This window comes from Pseudonaja textilis, chromosome 7 (assembly GCF_049901715.1).
Source record: "Pseudonaja textilis isolate UNSWEBS1 chromosome 7, rPseTex1.2, whole genome shotgun sequence".
Classification (NCBI taxonomy): Eukaryota; Metazoa; Chordata; class Lepidosauria; order Squamata; family Elapidae; genus Pseudonaja; species Pseudonaja textilis.
This window is the reverse complement of record NC_141996.1, coordinates 23,251,844-23,273,532: the sequence shown is the minus strand read 5'-3', so window position 1 is coordinate 23,273,532 and position 21,689 is coordinate 23,251,844. Positions and strand designations below refer to the sequence as shown.

The following is a 21,689-nucleotide window of genomic DNA, read 5'->3' as shown; positions in this document are numbered from 1 at the left end:
TCTTGTCCATGTTCACTGTGCTGCACACAATGACAAAAAACATCTGAGTACTTTTCCTCATTCAAACAGGCTAAGTGACTGATTATGAGACTGAAGATACCTGTGACTGTAATTAAAGGGTCTGTTAAGAGATCATTAAAACCCAATGAAGACTTTTAATTTTTAAGGGTGCCAATAATTTAATCATATTCATATTATTTTCTTTTATTTTTGCCAATAATATTAAGTTTTACATCCAAAACAAAGTGTACCCACTATGTCAAATAGCTGTGGCAGTTTAAATTTACTTCATAGGAAATTGTAATTGGGGGGAATGGAAGGTATCAATAATTTTGGCTATGTCTGTATGTGAATCCAAAACAACATGAGGTAACCAGGTGGAGGCACAGTAGATACATTTATAAGTTCACATTATTTAATAGAATAGTGTTTATACACACAATGTGTGCATATGTTGTTATAGAAAAAGGAAAGGAACTGAATAAGCAGGAGTAAAAATTCAATTTGATATTTCTCAAGAAACTTATTACATTCTTGGTTTGTCTTCATTACCCTTCATAAGTTTACATTTTATAATTCCTCAACTGAGTATGCTGGACATACTAAGAACTGTATAGCTATTTTCTCTTGTTAAATACACACAATATAATGTATTTTATTATTTTTCTCATATTTTTTTTACTGCATAAAGCAAAACCATTCTTACCCTGTCACTCATTAACAAATCTTTAACTATAAATGTAGCCACCAAAGATTTCAGCGGGGCAGCAAACTGATCAGGAGCCAGCAAGGCTATGTGGCCGATAGAAACCAGTGGTGTAATCAGATGTTCCAGATTACTTGGATCGAGACTCTTATGTAGTGGCTAAAATATATAAATGATAAATGTTAATATCCATATGCCCTTAAAGAAGAGTCCGCTGCAAGCATTTAAAAGCATTTTAACCAAAATCAAATGATTCAGATTTTTCTACTATAAATGAACTATAAACATAAAATTTAAAAAAATACCTCAAATATCTGTGCGAATTGTGTTTCTTTACTGGAGAATATTGCATGGATGCAGTGAATGGCATACTTGGCCTGTCGAGGAGGACCTTTTTTAGCTTTATGTTGTAAAACTGGAAGTAAAGCTCTAGAGTAAAAAAACAAACATAAATAATACTGTATGAGTAGTTTTGTTTAATGAACTTGAACCATTGTATATTTAACTTGAATCCTTGTGTATTTAATCAGAATTTTGCTACAATAGGCTCTGTTCCTAACTATACAGGATTTCCCGTATTCATAATATAAATGGTGACCCACCATGCAAATCAAAAGTTCAAAAATCATCCCACAATTTATGTACATATGTAATATAATCTGCTTGTTTATGTGCTTTTTCAATCATAGTGACTCTGAATCCAATATTGCACTTGCACATGGACAGCACCTCTCTTCCTGATTCTGTGCATGCTATACCAAAGAATACTTTAACAAACTTGAGGTGTTTAGGTTCCAACCTTTTTCTTCTAAACCATTTTTGAAGCAGCCACAATCCTAGTCTATAAAAAGCTTGTATATGCAACGATGCACTTACTTTTTAAGTACAATTTCTAAAATCTGTGACAATTTATCTAGTTCTTAAAGATAAAGATAGTCTCATACAAACAGAGGGAAAGATTTCATTCTTTTAAATCATCATTATTCCTCAGCATAAAAGACAATGTAAATTCCAGGAATAAAAACATCAAGGGAACCAACTAAAATATAACAGTAAAGTGAAATCTTTAGGGCCCTCATCTTGCTAGGAAAACATATAGGAATGCTACTGAAATATACATAAGTATACTTTAAACATACTTATTTGCTTAGCCTTCATCTGGTGGGTAATGTGCTCGCCTAAAAAAACAAGAAACCACTTTAGTCTAGTCCCTACCTTAGGCATGAAAGTCTATTGGGTGACTTTGGGCCAGTCACACTCTCTCAGCCCAACCCACCTCACAGGGTGGTTATTGTAGAGAAAATATTATGTATAAATGGAATGAAGTCAGTGGTGGGATTCAAATTTTTTTACTACCGGTTCTGTGGGCACGGCTTGGTAGGCGTGGCAGGGGAAGGATACTGTAAAATCTCCAGTCAGAGATGGTATTTGCCGGTTCTCCGAACTACTCAAAATTTCCACCACCGGTTCTCTAGAACTGGTCAGAACCTGCTGAATACCACCTCTGGATGAAGTTCTAATAAACAATATAGAATTAACTCACGATCTGATATGTAAAAAATTCTCCTCAATTCTGCTTCCTGTGTTCTTAAAAATCTGTAATGCAGCTTCAGCTACTTTTTCATCATCCATTTTTAAACAGGCCAGGAGAGATTCAAATGTTTCAGCTGAATGGAATGAGATAGGGTGGGTAAATGAAAGAACCTGCAAGAGTAAGATTAAAAGGGTTTTTAAAATCATTCTTGTGTTAACCTATGCTGACTGAATATATCTCATTGAATCAATCTTGACAAATCTTTATGTATCTATGGATAAACATCAAACACCCTAGTTCCAATTACAATAAGGATCTATCTAAATGGCTTATGTATAAATCTAATGAGCTACAAATGCTCATTTAGTGACTGATTGAGCCTCAGACATGCTCCATAGCAACACTATGGATGGCTAGTAGATTTTTACTTACCTTTGGTGACATTCAATTTTGTACTCTATCACCGTCAATGTTATATTATCAATTCTTAGAAAAAAATGGGACAACCAGACCTGCTGACCATATGAATTAGAAAAATTTTAAATTAAATAATGTAGATTTCTAAATGGGGCAGGCCATACTAATAAGTGCCTATGGCTCCAACAAAGGATAGAGGTGATTGCAAAGTTAGATATCAGTCTATAACACAACTGAATTAGATTAATTTCATATTTACTTCCTTTCCTTGTCCTTCATTTCATGAAAGTCACTATTATTAAAGTAAAAAAATGTAACAAAAATTATTACAATAGTGTTTTAATAGAAAAATTTACCTTAAGCAATTCAAGACCTGCTCTGATTGCCAGATCAGTAGGGACACCTTCATCTTCATCATCTGCTGTCCCATCTATGGATTTGTTTACTTGTTTAATAAGGGCACTAATAAAGGAAATGATAAAGAACCATATTGGACATTCCATTTAAATGTGATCATGTGGAAGCAGTATATTTGAGCAAGAAACTTTTCCTTTAATAGAGCAATGGCACATATTTAAGATATACATTTTTCTTCTCATTAATACTGTTGTAATCATTCAGTTGTGTTATGCTTAATAAGATAGTGAGTGATAGAATCTATTTTCTTTAATTTTATCTGGTATGAAATAAGGTGTCATTACAAGCAAGATAAACATTGCTCCAAGTTATCATTGTAATTCTTCCATTGTCAAACCCTAACATCTTTACATAGTAAGTACAGTCTCTATCTTGCAGCAACCAAATGTTTTTCTCTTTCTTGACTAAGCTTTTTCCTCCCTTTGTCACTTTGACAAAAAAATGAATGTTAGGAAAAGAAGCGAATGAATCATAAACCTTCAATCAATACAAAGAATAAGTTCAGCCTCACCCCCAAAATTTCCCCACTTTTTTCTCCACTCAGTAAGACACATTACAATGTAAGATTTAATAGAGAAACACTACAGCATGTCAACTTAAAAGAATTTTCTAAGCTTTCTCAGTTTAATTTAATTTTAATCCCAATGTAAGTGAAAAGAAATACCTGATGGATTCGGTGTCAATGTGCACAGGAGCTATCCTCTCTAAAAGAAACTTTACCATTTCCAAAAAAGGGTTTGTAGGTTGCTTGGGATTGCCTAACTTCTTTGTAATTTCACGCTGCAATAGTAATTAGGAGCACTTTAGAAGACAGACAATTTAATAACCCCAAATAAGCTATATTTTAGCATCTATTCTTACCACACATCCTTCAGCTTGTTTGCATGAACAAGTTGGGCTAACAAGCATTTCCAACTGGTGTTTTATTTTGTCGTCATCTTCTAGAACTTGAGTGAATTTCTTCATGAAATCCTGTGCTTTGCCAGGATCTGGCAAATTTCCTTTATGGAAATAAAACCCAAGGTTATGTTCAACAGAAAGCTAATCATTAAACAAAGCTTTTCTACTATAAGTGGCATTCTTTACATTCTTTTACAACATAAAAGTAAATCAATAGAAAGAATAAGGCACAAATATGTATGTAATTATATCTTAATAATTTTAGCTATTTCATGAAGTGAAGTGTAAACAGTTTCATACATTGTAAAACAAGACAAAGGTTCAGGTGCTTTTAAAGCTTTTGTCACATAGCAAGCAAAAAAAAAAATCCATGCTTTGAATTGTATGTGACTGAAGCAGCATGAAGAATTAAACAAAAAGATATAAGATTATACAACCAGATAATATATTTTGTTAATTATAAATAATTCACAGAGCCCTGTGGCCAATTGGTGTAAGCTAACATAACATTAAAAAGATGTTAAAATATTGTTTCCTAGCAGAATTTTGAATATCTTTAATAATTCTACACAAACTATTCAAGGAAGGCATATTTTCAACTAAATCAATCAAAAAATGAATCCTATTAATCCTTTGATATATTAATTGTATTAGGTTGCAAGATAACATTAGTTTTATACAACTTGCCTTAATCCATTTCAAAGGTCACTTACTCAAAATTAGGAAAAATGATTGAATGATTGAAAGTATCATAACATAATATACATAAGTAATATTTTCTCAAATGTTAAATTTAAAATATAGAAAAAAACTTACTTGTTATTACCATCACTTTGGAAAATATAGCTTTACTGCTGGCATCTGACTGGAAATTAAAAGAAGGTTTTTCAATGACAGGCTTTATAATACAATTTAATACTTTACATTCTTTCATTAATAGGTAAGATAATTCCTTTACATTAGTAAATAAATTATACAGAACTAGAAGCATGTCATTAATTTAGTTTGATCTATTCTGTATTTTCAAGTGAACCAGACAATTGTGCATTTGTAACTCCTACAAAATCAGTTATCATTACTGCAATTTTGAAAAACAGTTCTTAGCTAAAAAACCAGCAGAAAATATCTATTGTATTCATTAATATTTTTTTTGCATCCTTTCCACAGAAACCAACAGGCTAATCTATAACTTGTTAAAAAATCATAACAAAAGCCAACAATAAAACATATACTTAAAGCAAGATGCATATGTTACATATGCAATGCTAAATTAAAAAAACCAAACCAATCCTGATCTGAAGTTTGACTTTTAATAAGTATACCCATGTGGGCTATGAATGCTAGCCTATAGCCTTGGAGTTCTGAGATGGTTTCCCCATCCAATCCTGCTTAGATTCTGAGATTAGCGAAGGTCAGCTAGGTGCTACCACCAATTGAATGGAAAACATTTTAAAAATGCTGAAAAAATGCTGAAAACCATGGTAAAAATTCATTTTTATTTTACATCACTGATGAAAAACATGATGGAGCAGGCAAAGGAAGAAATATATTAAAAAAATACATGGATCAGATGGATTTATCATACAAAGTGAACCCAAACAAAGTTAGAATTCTGACAAAAACCAAAACCTTACTCCCTAAGCAGTGATTCTCAATTTTCTAATTCTGGGAGTTGAAGTCTACATATCTTAAAAGTTGCCACGGTTGAAAAAGACTGCCATAAAGCATGCTGTTGCACTTCAAACCACTAAAGTTCTACAGCTAGTTATTGATAGGATCCAGGAAGAGAGCCTTCACTGCTGTTGCCCCACCCTGTGGAATATTCTTCCCCCAGAGGTAAGGCTGGCTCCTACTCTCCTAGCCTTCTGAACATGAATCAAAATATGGCCCTACGGCCAAGCATGTGGAGCCCAGAGGATCACACAGCTGTGGGGCTGACTGGTGCCTGAGTACCCCCTCCCTTTGTTTTTTTAAATTAATTTTAATAGTGTTTAATCGATATCCTTTTCTATGAAGATTCTCAGTCATCCAGGTCATAGTTGTCCCAAAGATACTTTTTCAAGTGACAACTGGACTTTGTTTTTCCTTGAATACGTTTTGCTTCTCATCCAAGAAGTTGAAGAAGTTTCTTGATGAGAAACAAAATGTCTTCAAGGAAAAACAATGGAAGTCCAGTTGCCTCTTGAAAAAGCACCTTTGGGATAATCATCATCCCTGTCTAATATAATTTTAATTTTCATATACTGTTTTTATATTTTAATGTTTTATTGTATAGTACCCACACCCCCTCTCTGAGGGAGATTGGCAGCACATGAATGTGAAAAATCAATCAATCAATAAACAAATATTGAAAAATACCTAGAATTATTCAAAAAATTAGAAAAAACAAAGTTTGAATTAAAAACCCAGTTTTTCCTGACTATTTCTAGAATAAATAAGCATAACAATTTATCATTTATTCACATATATTTATTTATCAAATAAATTTATATACTGATCCATCTCAAATTCATGATTGCAGGCAGTGTACTGTAAAACAATCCATTAAAAGAAATATAAAACAACAATTAAAAACAATATAAATACAAATATAAATAAAACCATGAGGGAATGGACTAACATCCTACAGTGTAATCATCTCACAAACTCCCTATAATTCTTGGATCTCCAATGTCAATATCATAGCATATATGCTAAAGCCATGAGGGCAACTCTGCCCCCAAGGGAAAAAAGATATCTACATTATCAAACCTGGAAATTAAACTTTGAAACATGCAGCAATAAGAAAATTAATAATATATATAAACAGAACAGTGGTTTAACTAAATTTAAACAAGAATGGCTTCCCTATATATTGCATGACACATAACAAGGCAAACTTACTTAAAGTATGATTTTAAGCAGGAAATATTTCATGTAAAGGTAATAACTAAAGCATTTAAAATAGCGATGAAATCACCAATCAGAAATATTGGGAGGAGATAGAGGAAGTATAGGGTGATGGATACATCTATGTCTATTGTTATAAATGAACTGTAGTAATAAAGTAAGGTAAACATGAAAAGATCAAATTCAGTATACTTTTAGTAGTATATTAAGATACTTCATAATAAATGAAATTTCATTTTAGTAAATCAATAAATGAAAGTTCTAGAGTAAAAAATAACTTGGATTAACTGCATTAAATGCAACACAATTCTTATAATTCATTGACTTTTTTCATTCTTTTTAGCTGTACATCATACTACAAAAGCTTAAATAATTTTTCCCCCTGGAAAAATGGATGGCTATGTAACTTTGGTTGAAATCGTCTCTTTGATTAACTTGGGATGCTGAGAACATGCTATTTGGTTAGCATAATGTAGAGCAATCAATGTAAATTTTAGTTGATATGCTCAGTAGCAGAAAGCTGTTGGGATTTCTTGTAATAATATCTTGCCTAACCAAATAGATATTAAATTTCTCAAAATGTTAACGTTTAAATATACGGAGTAAGGTACTCTGTTTTCATACTTTCTGCCAGCAGAAAAAGATGAAAGAGACAATATTTCTAGCTGCAATTTTTAATGTTTTGAGAGCATGAGCTAACCTGCAGAACTGTGTAACAATACAGATCATCATAAAAAGCCTATAAATACTGAACTTGAAATGGGAAATGATATGCCTACAAAGTCTTGCAGGGGATTAAACATAAATGGGGTAGTTTCTGGAATTAAATTCTATTCCTTATCAGAAAAGAACAGACAAAATAAAGCATGATTACCTGTCAGAATTCTGTATGATCTGCTTTAAAGACTTTCAGAGATAATTTAGGTAAACTACTTCATGGATTCTGCTGCTTTAACAGGCTGAAGGACATCAAATATTTTTGACATTTCTATAGTCCTTGATAGTTTCAGGAACATGTTAATGTGAAAATATTCCACATATTACTTTTGATCTTTGAATCCATAACAAATCCCCTTAATGGGAGCTAAGTAACATATTTCAACAAGTCTATGATTCACTGACCAATGTCCAAACATACAAATGCATATATGTGCCTATGACTTGACATCAGCTGACTGTAAATATTCTTAATACAGAAAAAATACATATCAGATTCAATATGAGGAAATAATATGGATAAGGACAGTTTTATTTTATTGCTGACATGTAGATAAAATATATCAATATTACCCTGAAACTAATCAAAAATCTGTTTCAATCATATTCTCAAATTTTTTTAATGAAAATCCTTGTTTAATGTGTAGTTCTTCATGGAAATTTGAAGAGACGCTACTGGATTATATTAAAGATCTAATATACCATCCCAATTATTATTATAGTTACAAACCTGAACCTTAGTAGTCTTCAAGTTATAACATTGAGACTGGAATTTCTGTTGTAACAATGTGGTTCAACAGCACAATGTCACATGACTGAACTGCTTAGTTATGGCAATCCCAGCAATCCTTATTGCTGTTGTTAACCAAATCCCATTGACTGTTAGATGAGGACCAACATGATCCAAGCCATTAACAGACCCGAGCTTCAGTAAGGTAAGGGTCTGCCTCCTCTTCAACTTCTCCTACCCACCAATATTTTTCACATATTAAAATACCCTCAGCACTCCTCAGCGGTGACACTGGGACTGAAATAGAGGCCAAACTGTCAGCACAGCCACCACCAAGAATTACCACCTCAACTCCCACACCACAGCCAGTCAGCCAAGCACCACAGTGGAAAGTTCTAATCATCCTGTGCTCTGCATGTCCTGCCATGCTCAGCTGACTTTCATTGTCATTTTTCTGCTGCTGACAAAGAACACCTGACCTGTGCCTATGTGAGGCAGCTGTTGGCCATGCCAAGCTTTTTTCCTGAGATAGCTTGTGCTGTTCTCCAAATAGCCATTCTTGTAATGCAGGCCATTCTTGTAATGCTTTGTCAGGTTTTTGAGGCCTTCTGACACCTCACAAGAAGACTATGCCTACCTACCATTCTCCAAATTGCCAGTGCTGTTCTTGTGATGCTTCAGAAAGCCTTTGGAAAACTTCTGAGGCCTTCTGAAAAATTAGAAGAATGGCATCCATGATTTGGAAAATGGCAGGTGCAGGTATCTCCTGAAATTTCAAAAAGCCTCAGAATCTCACAAAGCATGCAATTTACCAAGGGCTGCCAGAGCAAGAGTTTGCGGGGTGGATAGGTGATTGAAGGGGTTGAAAATGCCTCTGTGGTTTAAGTATGGGCAGGCTTTGATTACATGACCACAGGGATGCTGCAACGTCTGTAACTTCAGAAACTAGGTTTAAGTACCATTCATTCAGCATCATCCTAACTTCAAATAGCCGTGAATGAAAATTAGAGAAGGCCACACTTCTTCATAGATAGTTTTTTATGGACTTTAAAGGGATCCTTCCAATTTATTAATGGCAAAATGCTGGAAATCAGGTGAAAGCTGTAGTGACAACAGTAACTAGATGCACCTGTTGGTTAAGCCAATATTGGGTGTTTTTTTTTTAAATAAGTTAAGTAGTGGTTTAGACACCAGGTTTTCCTGCAATGGGTGAGAAGGGAAATGACAGCCTAGCAGAATATCTGATTAGATCTAGTTATCACTGTGATTGAAGCAGAGAGAAAGCTTGAAAACTGGTACAGGTTTTTTTAAGCTGGCATTATTTCTAGCCATTTACACATAAAGGACAAGCAACTGAAAACTGGAATGTACAAAAAAACAACTTATTGAGAATTTGAACCTCTTATGTTAAAGGTTTTTTAAATATAGATTTGTTATTTGAAAATAACAGTGTCTTTCAAAGATTAGGTCTACCAAGCAGAAGAAAAATGGAACACTCCAATATTCATTGAAACATAATATATTGGGAAAAAGTTTGTCATTCCCAAATGGTGCATGCCTTATTATGAAGTATCTGTGATAGAAGCTTTCTTTATTTAAAAATGGGTTCCATGGAGAGAATATCCTATCAGAAAGTAAATTATTCCCTAGGATGCTCTTGCTACTGCAGCGGATCTTATATTGTGATGAAAGTCATTGCTAAAGGTAATTATAACTTTGGAGGCAGATGTGTTGCTTTATATCTTTCTATGTAATTTTCAGGGCAAGGACATCAGCTTGGTTGCAAGTTGCTGCCTAGATTTTTGCCTGTGTATTTATTCATCTGTAAACTATCTTGAGGATGAAAAAGCATGATATTAAACTAAGAGTCAATAAAATAAAATGAACTTAAAACAGTTTCCCACAAAATTATTTCAAATATTTAGGACAGATAACATAGGCATATAGCAAAGTTTCACTTTCATATTATCTTTTTAAAAAGAAATCCAGAAAGTACTCCTCTGTCAGTGAAATAAAATTCAAGATGAAGTCTTGAAAATATTAGTTACATATAAAATTTCAGAAGGAAATGAACTTACCTTTGTCTGTTTGATTAAATCAACCAAATCTTTTACTTGATGCCTCAGTAAATTTTGACATTTCCACATTTCATTCAATGCCCTAATCATAAAAATAACAAAGTATAAACAATGAGTGATGTAACAATCATCTTTGCAACCGACTAGACGTTATAAATTTTGTAAGTGAGAAACTCCTCCTGTTGTTATTGAGCAATGTGGTCCCATGACATCATACTTTATAACTAGATTGTACAGTGATGGAAATTCCAGTCCAAATTCTTGGTGTAACTTGAGGACTGCATGTACTACAGATACTAGATAAAAACACACTTGTCTCTAATTTCATTCACTACCAAACTCTTTTTAAAAATTGTCTGGTAGGTTCAACATATGTTGAATTGCTGGTTCCATAATAGTGTAGCTAGTGATATAAAAACATGTACAAGGAGTATTACCAGGTTACGGATTCTACTGTCAAATAATAAATATCACCATCTTTTTGGGCTTATAAATTTAAATAGACAAGAAAAATAATTAATAGGTTTTGGGTTTTGTTTTGTTTTTTTTACTTATAGGCAAATATGATGCCTATAATCAACTAAAGGTTTTGAAACAATGTAGTCCTTAAGTGAGGACTTTCTATAAGGCATCTATGTGGAGATATCTCCATCTTTAGAATTGTAACCCATTAAATAAATCATATACAAGATTCAAGTTACCAATTAAAGAATAATGAGTGGTTTTTATTTTAATAACATAAGATAATTCAACTGAAATGAAGAAGTGGGCTATATGCAACTGCATGTGTTCACTGTTGGAACATACCCCACTGGCAAAAACAGATTTTCCATCTACCACCGTTCTCTACCACCTGCCTCCTTCCAAATCTATACATAATTAGTAAGGTTGAATAGAAAATTAAAGAAGTGGAAAAAAGATTTTTTTTTAAACTGTGGAAAGGTAAGTGCATGATGAGGATATATCATACAGTACTTTCAATGAGGCATTTTATTTACTAATAAGAACTAAAATTTTTAGCCCCAAATAGAAAATATTTGTTTCATAAGAAACAATTAAAAAACAAGATGAAGGCCTTTGTAAAATCAATTGGCTTTAATCTATATTTCTCTTAATCAAAATTATTAATTACATTTTCAATGAAAAAATTCCATAGCTCCATATCTGTAATTGAATACATACTTAACAGCATTAGAATCAAGTGTTGCGTAAAGGTAGTATAAGCATTTCATTCTTTCATTTGTTTCCAAATTGTGTGGAACCATATATTGAGCAAAGATTCGTTCTACCAGCAATCTAAAAAGAAATTACCAATAACAAGTTTCAGAAAAATATCAAAATTAATACTAAAATCAAAACTTGGGCCATGATCAACTGCAATGGGGAGCAGTGCAATGGAAGTGGTTGATCAAATAATATCAGATCCTACCTCCCCCACTCCACACACCCCCACCCTCCCCATGTGTCTTCGTTGTTTTAACTGTATATGTTTAACTGTAAGCTTCCCAGAGTTACCCTATGGTAAGATGGGCAGCCAATAAATTTTATAAACAAACAAACAAGATCAATTTGTTTGATCAATCATTTTCTTTATAGAAGAATGAATATGATTCAATTAATTGAATTATATTTATTCTTCTATAAAGAAAAATAATTAATTAAAGGTTACAAACCTGAAGAGCTATATCCCACTAAATCATTTTGCACACAATAAATGAATTTTAGTTTCCATAAGTTTTGTTATAAACACATATCACAGCTACAGTAATCCAGTATAGTTCGGTACCTAATTCAGGTATAAGAGAAATTGCATTAACTTGTAGAATTTACTTGTACAAGTTACAGCAATTATCAACTTGAATAGCATGAAAAAGTTATTGGATAAAAATAAAGGATATCAGTCACCAATGGTTATTGTTCTAGTCCTAATGCCTCATGGGCCCTCATTTTTCCTCTGCTTTCACCCAACAACTAAATAAAAAAAAATATTTTTCTAAATTAGCCACTTTTCTCAAAGATTTTAGGAGTAAATAAATTGGGGGTTTTAAAAGCTATTTTTCAAAAGAACAAGTCAGTCAAATAATGATTTTACTGAATTATTTCAAAGTTATTTCAACAACAGAATAAATACATTATAGAGTTGCTTCAAACATGGAAAAATGATTAATATAAATTTATAACTGATATTACAACACACAAGCTCAGAGTTTAGACAACCTAGTTAATATAGTTGGAAACCTTAAGAATTCTATGGTATAGTTCAGGTTTATTGATTTAAAAATAGATTGTAGATAGCTTTAGAACAGCATTATAATATCTAATAACATGTCATGAGACCAGAGAGTTACTTTAATAATGTCTAGTTTCTAGAGTTCTAAATTAGGTGATCATGTAATGTTCAGAATGTTGTTAAAAATAAATGAAATTCGTATGAATTAAATGACCTCCTGACCTCCTAATGTATTTCTTCCTGTATTATGTCTCTTTTTTTTTCCTTTTTTGTCATTATTATTCCAAACTTTGAAATAGAAGTGTCTATTTTATTTAAAAAACTGAAGATAACTTACCGATCATCAATACTGTTTTGGTAATATATATGCAATAATTTGTCCTTAATCCAAGCAATTTGTTTAGCAGCTTCTTTTCCAGCTTCTGATTGTAAAGAATATTTCTTATATATCTGTGCAAGTCCCATCATAGCTTCTTTTCTCACCCTCCACTAAAATAATACATAATGAGAGCCCCCCCAACATTTATTAAAAAGGCTATTACAATTGAAAACATACAGCAATATTTTTACTATATGCAGAAAAGGAACCATGCAAAATGGCCAGTTTCAAAGTTCATTCACACAGAATTGTTCATTTCAAGGTCAGAGCATCTATTTTGACCATTAACTTTTTTGCAAAAGTTACTTTCAAATTTACTATGGCAGGGTTTCGGAAAAATTATTTAATACATGGAATGCAACAGCACACTAAGAGTAAAAAATATAATCTTTTACTATTGATGCTCTAAGGGAATGTACAAATTGCAACATAAAAAGTGAAACACAGTTAGTACAATAATGTCAATGTCAATTAAAATAGGACTTATACATATGAAATAATATCTCACCACTTGCTATATATGATGAAAGATGTAATTGTAAAGATTAATGAACAGAAGGCCCTTTTGAACTGCAAAATATTCCTATAGTGGTCAAAAGTATGTAGCTCTAAGAAACAGCTTGCTGGGGTTTATTAACCTGTAAGCAAGTTTTGTATAGGAAGTTCTCAACTTACAATCATTCAATTAATGACTGTTTGAAGATACAATGGCACTGAAAAAAATGAATTATGACCGTTTTTACGTCTCTTGCAACATCCCTGTGGTCATGTGATCAAAATTTGGATGCTTGCAACTGGCAGGTATTTATCACAGTTCAGTGTCCCGGGGACATGTTATTGCCTTTTTGTCCTTCTGACAAGCAAAGTCAATGGGGAAGCCAGATTGACTTACAACGTTTTATTATTTTAGCAGCTGCAGTGATTCACTTTCTATGGCAACAAAGGTTATAAAATGGGGCAAAACTCACAATTATCCTGCTTAGCAACAAAAATTTGGGGCTCATAAGTTAAGGACTGTCTGTACAAAAAGTGTCCATGCAAAGTAGAAAATCAAAGTATATGAACATGATACTGAAGGCCTTAACAATAAAGGATTTTTAAAAACATATTTAACTGGTTAACCTTAGATTAGCAGTCTGTAGTTAATCAACAAACTTACCCGTTTGTCTAGTGTTCGCTCTCTCACAAAATTAAGCAGATGATCATTCACAAGGAGGAGATCTTTCTTAGCAGCAGTAACTATTGATACAATAACATCGTGCCTAATAGCTTCTTCAGGGTCATGAGATCTCACTTTAAGATATTCTGTACATAATACATAAAATATATACTGTACATAAAATACATAACTGAAATGTTATATCATTAAGATGAATACTTGCATTATACACTTAAGATAATTCCTCTAAAAAGAGAGTCTTATATTATAAAATATGCCACCGTAGCCATTTCCTTTTTTTTCTCTAAATAAAATCAAACCTAGTTGAATTATTATGAACAACAATGTCACTAATAGGAAAAATAAATTAAGCCATTTGGAAGGAATTTTTATTATCTTTCTAACAGTTAAAACAAGAACCTATTAAAGGATTTGGGTTGCATGGTAATTTCCATCACAAAGAAAACTAACAAAGCAAAGTACCATATAAATCTTTCTTTCCCCTTTCTCTGATAAATATTTAAATGTATAGCTCCACAATTTATAGCTTAAGACATGTGATACTTGTTCTTTCATGGTGATATTATGATCTTTGTATTTAATAAAAGGATCACACACACTTAATATATACACAGAGAGAGAGACTCCTGTCCTATTACATTTTTTTAAACAGGGAAAACTCTGCTTATTACTGATTTAAGATTTATTTATTTCTCCCCGACCAGCAATTTGAAACATCTGTATTTGTATTTGCAGAACCTAAGATTTCAAAGTACAGGAGGGTATTCACACTTATGTGTCAATGTAATATCAACAGCTTATCATGCTAACGAATTATGTTTCTGTGATTCAAAGGAATATAGTAATCCATATGTTTCTTTGTTAAAACATTGTTAGGCAGAAACAATCTATCTCTGCTCTAAAATATCATTTGAATATTACATTATGTTTCTTTCTTGCACAAAATAGTTTCTCAGAGCAGTATTTTTTTTGCCAAATTCAAGAGAGTGAAAACATGAGCTAAAATTGCATCCAATTAAACATTAATTGAATTTAAATTTAGTTGTGCATTTTAATTGTTTTACAGGTAGTCCTTGGTTAATGACCACTCATTTGGGAACTGTTTGAAATTATGACTGCTGTGGACATTAACAACCTGCCTTCTAAGTTGCAATTGCTGCAGCATCTCCAAAATTACACAGTCATGATTTGGGCCCCTTGGTAACAACTTGCGATTACAACCGCTGCAATATACTTCAGTCACATAACCACTATTTGTGACCTTAACTGTCAGCTTCTGACAAGCAAAGTGAAAGGGGAAGCTGGCAGGAGATGGTGATCACATGACATCAGGTTTAACATCCACACATGACTCATGTAGTGATTGCAACTGGTTTAACATCCACACATGACTCATGTAGTGATTGCAACTATCATAAGTCAGCATGGTCACATCTTTATGGCCACATCGTTGCCGGTCCCAATTACCATTGTTAACCAAGAGCTATCTGAACACACTCTCACTGTAATTTGACCGGATAAAATAACTGAAGACAGAAATTACCTGCTTTATTTTATTTATTAAGGTTTGTACTAAAGGGCTAAAGTGTATTATGTCATAAATTAGCATATTTTAGTTTCAAAAAATAACAAATACTCTTGAAAAACAAGTCTGGGTAACATCTATGTAAGAAAACTGTACGTCTATAAGATGGATGGGTGAGATAGAGAAATAATGTACTTACATGCTCATATTAAAACTCTGTTAAACATGAACATCTGATGGCCTTAGGGACAGAGATTCATAAGGAGCAATAAAGGAGCAATAAAACTTGCAGAGGTCACTAAAGAATATGACTTGAAGCACACTTTTTATAAAGATACTATTATATTTAAGTATTTTTTTATTTTAAAAGTATAGTGTTTTTGCCATACAACTAAAAGTACAAGAAAAATTCTTTTATTCTGAAGTTTATTGATACCTGTTAGATCTTTCGCTAGATCAGGATGGTTCATAAGGCAATGACTGGCAAATTTCACACATTCAAGACGGATAGGTACATGTATATCATTGAATCTGTTTTTAAAAAATTAAAATTTTTAATAATCATGTTGTCTCTTATATAATTTTCACCAAAATACTGTATACAAAACTCGACCAGAAGAATATCTATAGATGCATATGGATAACATACCAGCCTACAGATGTTTTAGAGCAGGGGTCCCCAACCACTGGGCCGCGGACCAGTACCAGTCCGTGGAACATTTCCTACCGGGCCGCCGGTTTGCTGGGCGCCGCCATCTTGTTTGACGAGAAAGTGCTTCTGGGTGAGCTTTTCCGGTTGGAAAGCGGCATTTGGGTCCTGAAGGAATCCTCGCGCCTTAGTTTCATCAAAGGGGGGGAGCTTTGAATAAAACTAAGGCGCGAGGATTCTTTCTGCACCCAAGGCAAGGCGAGCCGAGCGACCATCCCGAAGCGAAGCCCATCGACAAAGGTACAAAGGAGGAGTTGAAGGTGGCGGGGAGAAGCGGGGGACGGCTGGCTGGCCGGTCGCTCGGCTCGCCTTGCCTTGTCATGCTTGCTGATGCCGGTATCGGGCCGTGGGTCATTTTGTGATGCCGGTAACGGGCCGTGGCACAAAAAAGGTCGGGGACCACTGTTTTAGAGGGCCTTATTCTTCATCCAGGCCTTCGGCTAGAGTGGTTGAAGCCCATTCAGGTTAATGTGAGTATGTTTTCTGTTGTTGTGCAGTTTTTGCTACTATGGGAACCTTAGTGCTCACTGAACTTGGTTGTTTTCTTGTAGGCATTTCTAGAAGGGAGTAGGTTTTGCTCTTACTAGTGGCTTGTCCTATCAATGTTGATGTGGGTGGTCTTGGTTTTTTTCTTTGATTGGCGTATTGTTTACTTATTGATTGTTCATCTAGTAATCTCTTTGTATTAATCTCTGTTCAACTGGATGTTGAGTTTTTGCTTTATTCTGTTCCTCTCTTGTTGTGATATTATTATTTTTCTGTGCTTTTAATTTGTGTAACACTCAAAATTGCTGATAGCTGGACAGTTTAAAAATAATAAAATAATAAAATATAATCTGTGCTTTTTTTAGCCAAAAATTATGAAATATGAATCCAATTGTCTTTTTAACCAAAAGAAAAACATAATGGAAAAGACATGTATAGGTGCATTTCTTTGCATTGTTTTTTTTATTGTGAAGTGTATTTGTAATCTATTTGCAATTCTACTACATTAGTTTCTAATGTTATCTTTCAAAAGGATATTAATATTAACAAAATGCAATATATCAACTGAATTATACAATGTCTTGATATTTAATTCTGCTGATAAAGATCCACCTTATTCCATATAACTCAGTAAATTGAAAGACACTTGTTATGTTTATATATTTTGCTGAGCTTCACCTTTGTACTAAACATAGTTTTCTAAACTGTAAATAACAATACAGAGTCAGTAAATGAACTAAACAATCATTGCTTATTTTGTCAATTTCTTGATTTCTTTTCCTTTTTCTGGCATTGTGGCAGAAACGAATGCTCAGTACCTCAAAGCATTAAAAATCAGAAAACCAAAAAGTCCACTAAGTCACAAATGCCAAAAGAAAACAAATCATTTATGCTAACATAAACCACAATTTCTTCACTGATTTCATTAATTATTATATTAAACAAAATCAAGCAAACCACATTATAGTTTAGTAAAATGCAGAAGCCCAAATTTACAGTCTAAAAACTAGTGGATCATAATGGTCTGTGGAAGTACAAACGTAGCTTAAACCTCTCCTAAGATACTTAAGAGTAAGCAGGATAATAGTTACTACTCAAATTTATGGCTAATACTAATATTTCAAAAAATATTAAATGTTGAATAATTACAATACATTAAGCCTAAATTACAAATTAGTGAGAAATGAAGTAAAACAAAACATACCTTCCTAAGTAGCATTGCCAAAGGGGCTTGTTCTGAGCTGCCAGCTCCGAATCTTTTGCTCCAAACATTTTTGCAAGAAGTTTTACAACCTGGAGTCGTTCCTCATTGTCATTGCTCTAGAAAATAGTATTTTTTTAAAAAAAGTATGTAAATCTACACAAATAAGCTTTGGAAAACTGTTTCTTCATACACTAAAAGAAAGAAAATAACAAAAACTAAACTAAAATCAGACAGGCATGTTGTTTGTGTATGTGTGTACAAACATACACATACATGCACAGAACAGAAATTATCCTGTAAAAAAACTCAATGTCAGATGTACCTTTAGGTAAACATAGAATAATTCCCTCCATGTACTAATTATATGTGATCAACTTATAAACAAATACAAGTTTACAACAGCTTTCCTGCACTATTTTGTCCTTCAGCCATTTAACACTGGAAATTAAAGAATTCAAAGTGTATATTTTTCTTATTCAGTGATAGCTAAAAAGAGAAGAAGAGCATTAGCATATACTGAGCTATTAAAACATGTCTGAAATGTATAGTGAGGAACGTTCATCAGAAAAAGGAATTTGAAAGAGTGGCATTCCCTACAGCAGAATTAAAGTTCTAATTGAAAAATGGTGCATCATCCATGCCCACTACACAGGTTTAAATCTTCAATTAATGGCAGTGATACTTTTACCTTAAGTGATAGACTTACCTTAAGTTTAAACTCAAGCTGTGGCAAAACTGAGAGTAAAAGATGGCTGTCAATATTATATAGCTCCAAAATTAAATCAAAAACATGCTCCGAGAGATCACTGATGGATGTTTTTCCTAGCATAAGCACTTGATTAAAGAACTGTGAAAAAAATCAAAATATAAATAGGATAGAAATCATAATAGTTTAACTTATTTCAGAACAATTCTAATTTTCCAACAAAACCAAGATTCCCTATTAAAAATTGTTATTTTCACAATCACATTTTAATCCCATAACACTTCGTTCATTAAATTGGAGTTTCCATCTACTTTGGCTGTGCAATTAAATTCATTACAGGAAAATTAAAATACTAATGGCAATAGGTATACTTAAAAAGCTAGTGTCAACTGAATTCTGTATGTACTTAAATTCACAATTTACATCAATGAACCTGACATTTAAATATCTAGAAATAAATGTATAAATATATAAAGATTCCTAATGTGAACTGCTAATGAATCATAAAAATTAAGGTACAATTTGAAATAAAATGTAATACATTTCTGTATCGCTAAAGGATCAAGAATATAAATGTCAGTTATTCAAGTTGAATATATATGTATATGTATATGTATATGTATATGTATATGTATATGTATATGTATATGTATATGTATGGCATTCAGCTTTGTTGGTATTTTCCACGTCATTGTAGTTGTGCTTTTAAAGTTGTAGCAGCGTTTGGCAGAATCTCATCTGCCATCATCAGGCTTCTATATTGTGTTCGTCTGTGAGTCAGACTTTCACAGCCATTTCTGTTTTAAATTTGGGGCTAGCCTACTGCTGTGCATGAAGAAAAAAACATTCTGGCACAGCAGTAGGCTAGCCCCAAATTTAAAACAGAAACGGCTGTGAAAGTCTGACTCACAGATGAACACAATATAGAAGCCTGATGATGGCAGATGAGATTCTGCCGAAACGTTGCTACAACTTTAAAAGCACAACTACGATGACGTGGGAAAATACCCGAACAAAGCTGAATACCATACATATAAATTCCTGTGAAAACATATGTATGTATGTATGTATGTATGTATGTATGTATAAAACATTTTGAAAATCAATCCTTAAAATGATTACTGATATTATTAAAATAAATACTTAGTTCAGAAGACATGCAAGCATTTGTAAACTGTAATGTCTCTTAAGGTAAAAACTAGGTATTAGACAGTATTCCACCTATCATAACACAGATCTATTCTATGAATTATTTTGAAATGCTTTTGTTTTCCTAGATCAATTCCAAATCAAACTGCATGAAGAAAGAGTACAAGAAAATTCTATCTCCAAAAATGCCTAAGTCTTTCAAAAAATCATTCCCATATATACATTTCACATGGATTAAAATAAAATATGAAAAGCAATTGGCACTTTTTTGTGACTGGAACTACTTAGAAAAGTTCAGCTGCAACTATAGAGATGACTGCTAGATACATCTTTTATCATCCAGTTCATAAGATCACATCTTCCAGGAGAAGTGCATTTATTGGGGGGGAGGGGGAGATTTTGTGGAAAAAATACAAAGGATGAATATTTTTTATAATTGAAATGTTCCTTTAGTTCAGAGTTTATTCTCAAATAATCATGTACAGTACCATAACTGTACGCACTGGTTGCAGATTCAAACAGATAACAATGAACTCAGTGGTATTCTATCATTAACTTAATTATTGCTATTATTTTACATGTTATTGTATGTCTTGTCTGCATTTCTATCACTGGGCTGAGAAAGCATGACTGGTTCAAAGTCACCCAGCTGGCTTTCACTCCAATGGGTGGCCTAGAACTCAGTCTCCTGATTTCCAGGCCCAAACCGTAACCACTATAGCAACTGGCCCTAACTACTAATTGGATATTGACTATCAATAAATGAACATCTAGTTTCATGCTTCTGTTATAGGATGATACTTAATGCATCTGACAACTGGTGTAATTAGCTGCTGTTAACTTTAATTTATGAATTATGCACTTTTTAAATAAGAATACAGTCAGCTATGATTTGATTGTAGAAAAATCCTAAAGTATTCAATGTGCAATATAAAGGTATATTAACACTAGTTGATAAATATATTCAGTTTTTTCTACATGGTCATTTTAAATTATCACTTACATTAGTAATGTATGGTTCAATAGCCTGGGCTGTTCTCTTCAGTAAAGCCTTTGCCAAGTCATATGCTTGTTTGTTTAAATTCTAAAAAATTATATTGGACACAAAATTATAGATTTATTCTAAAAAAATTAGACTCAATACAAGTAAGCAAATCAACAAAATTGACGTTTTTCAAAATTTTAAAGAACAGGATGGGTAACATTGATTAAATATATTACAACTACAAGCATTCCAACCACTATACATTGAGTACATAAAAATACATATGTACATTACAATTAATGTTCTGTACAACTTTTAAAGACAGCAGCATTCAGGCCTCATATCTCACGTCATCTATTCCTTCAGGATACTCCAGAGGACAGCAGGATGTACATCTGATTACGATGTACAGGATTCCACTGTCAATCATGCAGATTTTTATCCCTCCTCCTCTTCCTACCCTCTATTATAGCCTAGGGCCAAATATTTATTATCTTCCATCTCACAGTCTAATCATTTGAATTCGTTCATTTTAGACTTTATGTATATCTAATGATAATGACAATATTCTACAATGTTATTTTCATACAGACATAATGCATATGGTATATTCACAATTCAGACTGTCATTTTTCTCATTTTAATTATAGTAAGCATCTCTAGATTAACTTGGCTTAAAATAAAACCTATAATGTAAATTAATTAAAATGTGTCCAGATTCACTGTCGTCATGCCTTCTCAGTTCTCT

The 21,689-nt window shown here is 32.8% G+C and overlaps 1 protein-coding gene across 1 annotated transcript in view; it reads right to left on the bottom strand.

The window, feature by feature from the left end:
• The window catches only part of PDS5B (PDS5 cohesin associated factor B), a 62,497-nt gene that overhangs the window by 15,252 nt on the left and 25,556 nt on the right, over nucleotides 1–21,689 (bottom strand). Inside the window, exons 7-21 of the mRNA XM_026708825.2 lie at nucleotides 20,960–21,040; nucleotides 18,808–18,948; nucleotides 18,102–18,217; nucleotides 16,139–16,233; nucleotides 14,157–14,302; nucleotides 12,956–13,107; nucleotides 11,571–11,684; nucleotides 10,389–10,470; nucleotides 4,791–4,839; nucleotides 3,936–4,075; nucleotides 3,739–3,854; nucleotides 3,014–3,119; nucleotides 2,250–2,410; nucleotides 1,012–1,135; nucleotides 707–865 (exon numbers count right to left, since the gene is read on the bottom strand). Coding sequence (XP_026564610.1) covers nucleotides 707–865; nucleotides 1,012–1,135; nucleotides 2,250–2,410; nucleotides 3,014–3,119; nucleotides 3,739–3,854; nucleotides 3,936–4,075; nucleotides 4,791–4,839; nucleotides 10,389–10,470; nucleotides 11,571–11,684; nucleotides 12,956–13,107; nucleotides 14,157–14,302; nucleotides 16,139–16,233; nucleotides 18,102–18,217; nucleotides 18,808–18,948; nucleotides 20,960–21,040 — 1,782 coding nt within the window. The remainder of the gene's footprint in view (nucleotides 1–706; nucleotides 866–1,011; nucleotides 1,136–2,249; nucleotides 2,411–3,013; nucleotides 3,120–3,738; nucleotides 3,855–3,935; nucleotides 4,076–4,790; nucleotides 4,840–10,388; nucleotides 10,471–11,570; nucleotides 11,685–12,955; nucleotides 13,108–14,156; nucleotides 14,303–16,138; nucleotides 16,234–18,101; nucleotides 18,218–18,807; nucleotides 18,949–20,959; nucleotides 21,041–21,689) is intronic.